Genomic DNA, 7,891 nt, shown 5'->3' with positions numbered 1-7,891 from the left:
ATGAAGACAAACTTCTCATGATCTCCCTTATTAGAGACTCCTAGCTCCAAATCTTCACATGCAAGTCTATACACCAAAGCAACTGCAGAGACGAGAAAGGTAAATATAGACCATTGCCAGAGTAGTAGGTTGGATGAGCAACAGAAAGAATAGGATACAAATTATTTAGCAGGAGGAATAGGAAAAAGGAAATAGTGACATACTTAGGGAAGTGGAAGGAGAGATACACAAGAGAAAGAATATTGAAATAGTGCATGGGAATATCATAAGGAATCATATTATTAACTCCTCAATCAGAATAATGTGTGTTTGTGTGTGTGTGTGTGTGTATACACGTGTAGAGAGACAGTTCTATATGTGAAGGCCCATATGTACAACCAAAACCATCTAACAAACAACAGTACTAGACAAGAGAAGCACTCTTCTGAGTTGTAGGTCAAGGTTGTCTAATAGAAGTTAAGATACTGATGACTGTTTCCATGACACTTTGTGTCCCCAAGAAGAAGATCATTCCATATTGTGTATTCCATACCACAGGGCCCAAATGATCCTAAGCTGAATGTGTTCTGAAAATTCATACCTGGGTCCTACCATTCATTTTTCTAGAAGTAGCCATGAAAGCTTACAAAGAAGAAAATCACCAACTGTCCTAACCAGCTATCATGCCTATACGAAGGCAAAAGAAATATATTCTCTCCTCTTCCTTTCTACATAACAATATGACTGACAAGGAAACTTGGCACTAAGAATTGAATGCTACTACATTGCTCCATAAGTGTAAAATGATTAACTTATTATTGTGAAATATTTGATTGAAAAATGTTTGTTTTGCTCCTCCTTTTTGAACTTTGGCATTTACCAACTGGATGCTAGTAATACAGTGAAGTTCAATGTCATACACAGCATTTTTAATGACAGAGTTCCCAGACAGACCACCACATCTGGAGCTTTAAGCTTGAGAACATGGGGTTCTGTAACATGTTGCTCTTATCCAATATTCTCCTAACTGCATGGCTTTCTACTGCTAAAGGGGAAGGTAAGTGGAAGCAGATCTGAAACATGCAATTTCTAGTAAAATATTTTAACTCCTGTATGTCTATGAGAATATTTTAAATTTATTTTAATTTTAGTAAAGAAGTATTAATAGAAACTAAATTATAAAATATTTAAATAAAAGCAGAAAAATATTGATAGTAAAAATAAATTTATTTTTTGGAAATAGGTTCTGATAAGAAATAAGGGAGAAAAATTGAATAAAGTGATTTTCTCAGTTCTCTAATTTGAAAAGTGTGAATAGCCTCTAAATTATAATTTGGAGACAAAGAAAAAATTCATCTTATAAATGTGTAAACAGTACATGTAACAAGATTAATTTTCAAAATGAAATTTCACCTAAATAAATACAGCCATTGAACAGGACAAAGTTCCTGACAGACTCTAAATCTATCTAGGTTGATGTGGGATTGATTTCATCTCTATAAACTGGATACCTTTTAATTTCATAGTCATTAAAATGAGTAACTTTTCCTATTTCAAACAAATTATATTTCAGCAAATGGACATGTCTTTAAGAAGATAAAAAAGAATTATGTTACTTTGTATGTGAGCCACCACAATGTTAACAATTTCTTACCTGATATCTCCAATGTATGTAGAAAGATGGAGATCATGTTACCACTGTATTCACACTGTGTCTGAAGAGGATTTAACAACCATCCTGAGAGATTCATAAAGACACTACATGGGTTAGCAATAATGCTTTAAAGATGTAGTAGGATTCTGGAATTTAGTCACTGTGCCTGAATCTGGTTTCATGGAGTATTTATTTTCCTATTTCTTGTTTGCTAATGTGTCCACATAATGAGGGGTGATTTATGGAACTCTTCAATCCTCACATTACATTTGTTTTAAGATCCACCCTTTCTCATTTTGAATCATTTCAGAGATTTAAGCTCATTGTCTTTTGCTGTAACTTTGAATTCACTTTGAATTTTTTGTCACAGGAAAGCAGTAATTCAATGAGAGAAAAGTCTATCTCTGAAATGACAAAATATTTTCTTTCAATTATTTTGTACTTGCATAACTTTGATATATTAATATAATTATATTGCTCTTCTTATTTCACAAAACTGTCCCATAGTCTCCTTCTTGTTCTGTGACTCAGGTTTTCTTTTTCCCTAATTATTATTGCACACATATATCTATGTCTATATACATATACATCAAAATGTGTCTAAATACAGTCTGCTTAGTCCATTCAATATGATATGTAAATACTGTCTGACTGATATTCTGTACAGTGTGGAGAATAATAGCCACACGTTTCCTTTGAATGAGTGAGTTCACAAAGTATACAGCAAGAAAAGCAAAAGAACAAGTAATGAGTAAGATGTAGACAATTAGGTGACAGACAGACTGAACAATGATAGACAAACAAACATTGAGAACATTATTTCAGGAACTAAGATGTTCAACACTTCTAGGGTAACTCACTTATGGCAGCAAACTTATGGTAGATATCTGGGCTTCCCCTCTGAAGGTCTTCCTGCATGATACTTCTAAGTAATAGAACAGAGATCAACAGTAGAGATCACATAATCAAACCAGGTGCTCTCAATTTCCAGCATGAACTGACTAGAAAAGTTGAAACAATAAGCTGAAGTTTCCTGTTGTGTTTCCCACCCTCACCTCCTATAGATAAATTGGCTGTCTGATATTTCAGTTGTTTTTTTTTTTTCCTACTCTTCCTGAGAATCCAGATCGAGAACTCAGGCTAGCTGCCTGAACATGCTTCCTCTGGGGGTTATCTGCAATCAGTGCTAATGACGTTACCTTTCTGTTATTTTTTTTCTTTTTTGTGGAAGCTTCATGCATTGGGACACAGTTCTGCCCTTTGAACTTTAGTTGGCTGACATAAAATAGCTTACCTCAATCATTTCTTCAGGTTATTATGAGAATCCAATTTGATTATATTAATTTGCCTTCCTATCATCTATCTATCTACTTATCTATCTATACATTTATTAATCATCTATCATTTTTATAATCTTGTTATTATAAAAGAATCTTGATTCTTTTTTCCCTTTTATGCAAAAGAGATTCTTTTTATTTCCTTTATTATTGGATATTTTATTGATTTACATTTCAAATTTTACCCCCTCCCCCAGTTCCCTCCCCCAGAACCTCCCTGCCCTATCCCCCCTCCTTCTGCTTCTATGAGTGTGTGCCCGACACAAATACCAACCTCTAAATTTCTGCCTGCCCTCGCATTCCCTTAACCTGAGGCATCGAACCTTCATGGGAACAAGGGCGTCTTACTCCATTGATGCTCAACAAGGCCATCATCTGTTTCATATACGTCTGTAACCATGGGCCACTCCACTCCAGGTGTATCCCTTGGTTGGTAGTTTAGACCCTAGGAGCTCTGGTTGGTTGATATTTATGTTCTTCTTATGGGGTTGCAATCCACTTCAGCTCCTTCAGTCCTTTCTCTAACTCATCTATTGGGGGCCCTGTGATCAGTTCTATGTTTGCCTGCCAGCATCTACCACTGTTTATGTCCGACTCTGGCAGAGCCTCTCAGGAGACAGCTATATCAGGCTCCTGTCAGCATGTACTTCTTAGCATCCATAATAGTGTCTGCGTTTGGTGACTGTATATGGGTTGGATCCCCAGTGGGGCAATCTCTGGGTGGCCTTTCCTCCAGTCTCTGCTCTACACTTTGTCTCCTTATTTGTTCCCTTAAGTATTTTGTATAGGAAGGACTGAAGCACCCACACTTTGGTCTTCCCGTTTCTTGACCTTCCTGTGGTCTGTGAATTGTGCCTTGGGTGTTCAGAGCTTTTGAACTAATATCCACTTATCAGTGAGTATATACCATGTGTATTCTTTCATGGAAAAGAGATTCTTACCTCATAAAATATATCGTGATTACAAGTTTCCACTTTCTTTATGCCTCCCATTTGCTCCCTCTCTCTTCCCCATCTAGATCAATTCCATTTCTGTCAAAAAAGAATAGGGTTCTAAAACACAACAGAAAAACGTAAATAAATAAAACATAATACATAAATACAATAATACATAAACTATTGCATTGAATTTGGAATATGAGAACTATGGAAGGAAATGAACCCAAGAGAATACACAAGAATAAGAACACCATTCATTCACATACTTCAGAATCCCATATAAACACTAAAGTAACATTATAATATATACACAGAGGATGTGGGACAGACCCATTCAGGGCCTATGTATGCATGATGCTTCAGTCTACAGGAGTTCATATTAAATTTACTCAGTTGATTTGGAGGGTTTCTTTTCTTCTGGGATCTTGTATGCCCTCAGCCTCTGTATGTTCTTGCTCTTTCTGGAAGTTTTCCTGAATTTTGAGGGAAGGGGTTTGATGGATAGGCCCCATTTGGAACCTAGTGTTCCAAGGTCTCTCTTTTCCACCCCAAACTTTCTACTTGCCCCTGCGTGCCTCTGTGTGTGTGTGTGTGTGTGTGTGTGTGTGTGTGTGTGTGTGTGTGTGTGTGTGTGTGAAATGTGTAGCTGTGGGTATGTCTAATGGTTCCCACCTGTTGTAGAAGGAAACCTCTCTGGACATCACTGAAGAAAGTGCTGATTGACTTTAGCCAAATATAATTAGGAACGATTTTATTCCTTTTTTTTAAATTAGGTATTTTCTTCATTTACATTTACAGTGCTATCCCAAAAGTCCCCCATACCCTCCCGACCACTCCCCTACCCACCCACTCCCAATTCTTGGCCCTGGTGTTCCACTGTACTGAGACATACAAAGTTTGCTCAACCAATGGGCCTCTCTTTCCACTGATGCCGACTAAGCCATCTTCTGATACATACCCAGATAGAGACAAGAGCTCCAGGGGGTACAGATTAGTTCATATTGTTGTTCCACCTATAGGGTTGCAGATCCCTTTAGTGCAGATCCTTGGGTGCTTTCTCTACTTCCTCTGTTGGGGGCCTTATGATCAATCCAATAGCTGATTGTGAGCATCCACTTCTGTGTTTGATAGGCCCCAAAATAGTCTCACAAGAAACAGCTATATCAGGGTCCTTTCAGCAAAATCTTGCTACTGTGTGCAATGGTGTCAGCATTTGGAGGCTGATTCTGGGATGGATCCCCAGATATGGCAGTCTCTAGATGGTCCATCCTTTCATCTCAGCTCTAAACTTTGTCACTGTAACTCCTTCCATGGGTGTTTTGTTCCCAATTCTAAGAAGGGGCACACTGTCCACACTTTGGTTTTGTTCACAATTCTAAGAAAGTGTAAAGTGTCCACACTTTGGTCTTTGTTCTTCTTCAGTTTCATGTGTTTCACAAATTGTATCTTCTATCTTGTGTATTCTAAGTTTCTGGGATAATATCCACATATCAGTGAGTACATAACATGTGTGTTCTTTTGTGATGGGTTTACCTCACTCAGGATGATGCCCTCCAGGTCCATCCATTTGCCTAGGAATTTCATAAATTCATTCTTTTTAATAGCTGAGTAGTACTCCACTGTGTAAATGTACCACATTTTCTGTATCCATTCCTCTGTTGAAGGGCATCTGGGTTCTTTCCAGCTTCTGGCTATTATAAATAAGGCTGCTATGAACATAGTGGAGCATGTGTCCTTCTTACCGGTTGGGACATCTTCTGGATATATGCCCAGGAGAGGTATTGCTGGATCCTCCAGTAGTACTACGTCCAGTTTTTTGAGGAACCGCCAGGCTGATTTCCAGAGTGGTTGTAAAAGCTTGCAATCCCACAGATAATATAGGAGTGTTCCTCTTTCTCCACATCCTCGCCAGCATCTGCTGTCACCTGAAATTTTGATCTTATCCATTCTGACTGGTGTGAGGTGGAACCTCAGAGAAGTTTTGATTTGCATTTCCCTGATGATTAAAGATGCTGAACATTTTTCCAGGTGCTTCTCAGCCATTCGGTATTCCTCAGGTGAGAATTCTTTGTTTAGCTCAGAGCCCCATTATTTAATGGAGTTATTTGATTTTCTGGAGTCCACCTTCTTGAGTTCTTTATATATATTGGATATTAGTCCCCTATCTGATTTAGGATAGGTAAAGATACTTTACCAATCTGTTGGTGGTCTTTTTGTCTTATTGACAGTGTCTTTTGCCTTACAGAAGCTTGGCAATTTTAATAGGTCCCATTTGTCGATTCTCAATCTTAGAGAACAAGCCATTGCTGTTTTATTCAGGAATTTTTCCCCTGTGCCCATATCTTCGAGGCTTTCCCCCACTTCTCCTCTATAACTTTCACTCTCTCTGGTTTTATGTGAGCTCCTTGATCCACTTATATTTGACCTCAGTACAAGGATATAGGAATGGATCAATTCATATTCTTCTACATGTTAACCGCCACTTGTGCCAGCACCATTTGTTGAAAATGCTGTCTTTTTTCCACTGGATGGTTTTAGCTCCCTTTTCAAAGATCAAGTGATGATAGGTGTGTTGTTCATTTCTGGTCTTCAGTTCTGTTCCATTGGCCTACTTGTCTGTTGCTACACCAGTACCATGCAGTTTTTATCACACTTCCTCTATAGTACAGCTTTTGGTCAGGCATGGTGATTCCACCAGAGGTTCTTTTATCCTTGAGAAGAGTTTTTGCTATCCTAGGTTTTTTTATTATTCCAGATGAATTTGCAGATTGCCCTTTCTAACTTGTTGAAGAATTGAGTTGGAATTTTGATAGGGATTGCATTGAATCTGAAGATTGCTTTTAGAAAGATAACCCTTTTTACTATATTGATCCTGTCAATCCATGAGCATAGGAGATCTTTCCATCTTCTGAGATCTTCTTTAATTGATTTCATCAGGGACATGAAGTTCTTATCATACAGAACTTTTGCTTCCTTAGTTTAATTCACACCAAGGTATTTTATATTATTTGTTTCTATTGTGAAGGGTGTTGTTTCCCTAATTAATTTCTCAGCCTGTATATCCTTTCTGTAGAGAAAGGCCATTGACTTGTTTGAGTTAATTTTATATCCAGCTACTTCACCGAAGCTGTTTATGAGATTTAGGAGTTCTCTGGTGGAATTTTTAGGCTCACTTATATATACTATCATATCATCTGCAAATAGTGATATTTTGATTTCTTCCTTTCCAATTTGTATCCCCTTGATCTCCTTTTGTTGTCGAATTGCTCTGGCTAGGACTTCAAGTACAATGTTGAATAGGTAGGGAGAAAGTGGGCAGCCTTGTGTAGTCCCTGATTTTAGTGGGAATGCTTCCAGCTTCTCACCATTTACTTTGATGTTGGCTACTGGTTTGCTGTAGATTGCTTTTATCATGTTTAGGTATGGGCCTTGAATTCCTGATCTTTCCAAGACTTTTATCATGAATGGGTGTTGGATCTTGTCAAATGCTTTCTCAGCATCTAAGGAGATGATCATGTGGTTTTTGTCTTTGAGTTTGTTTATATACTGGATTACTTTGATGCATTTCCATATATTGAACCATCCTTGCATCCCTGGGATGAAACCTACTTGGTCAGGATGGATGGTTGTTTTGATGTGTTCTTGGAATTGGTTAGCGAGAACTTTATTGGGGATTTTTGCATCGATATTCATGAAGGAAATTGGTTTTAAGTTCACTATCTTTCTTGGGTCTTTCTGTGGTTTAGATATCAGAGCAATTGTGGCTTCATAGAATGAATTGGGTAGAGTAGCTTCTGCTTCTATTTTGTGGAATAGTTCTTGCAGAACTGGAATTAGTGTGTTGTCAAGCTGCTAGTGTGTGCTCTCTCTAGTTCTTTTTGAGGCATTCAGAGCTATGAGTTTTCCTTTTAAAAATGCTTTCATTGTGTCCCATAATGTTGTGGCTTCATTTTCATTAAACTCTAAAAAGTCTTTAATTTATT

General features: G+C 37.7%; 1 protein-coding gene across 5 annotated transcripts in view; it reads left to right on the top strand.

The window, feature by feature from the left end:
• Window positions 1-867: 867 nt before the first annotated feature.
• The window catches only part of LOC110288164 (complement factor H), a 115,169-nt gene continuing 108,145 nt past the window's right edge, over window positions 868-7,891 (top strand). For 3 of the 5 annotated variants that reach the window (XM_085841600.1, XM_085841593.1, XM_085841590.1), the window contains exon 1: window positions 869-1,036. In XM_085841600.1, the coding sequence (XP_085697726.1) occupies window positions 964-1,036 (73 nt within the window). In that variant the 5' untranslated portion in view covers window positions 869-963. Of the gene's footprint in view, window positions 1,037-7,891 lie in introns of all 5 variants that reach the window. The other 2 variants (XM_085841599.1, XM_085841595.1) reach the window with 1 other exon arrangement.

This window comes from Mus caroli, unplaced genomic scaffold (assembly GCF_978045245.1).
Source record: "Mus caroli unplaced genomic scaffold, Mus_caroli_1 scaffold_1, whole genome shotgun sequence".
Taxonomy (NCBI): Eukaryota; Metazoa; Chordata; class Mammalia; order Rodentia; family Muridae; genus Mus; species Mus caroli.
Note: the sequence above shows the minus strand (reverse complement) of the source record. Positions and strands in the feature narration are given on the sequence as shown.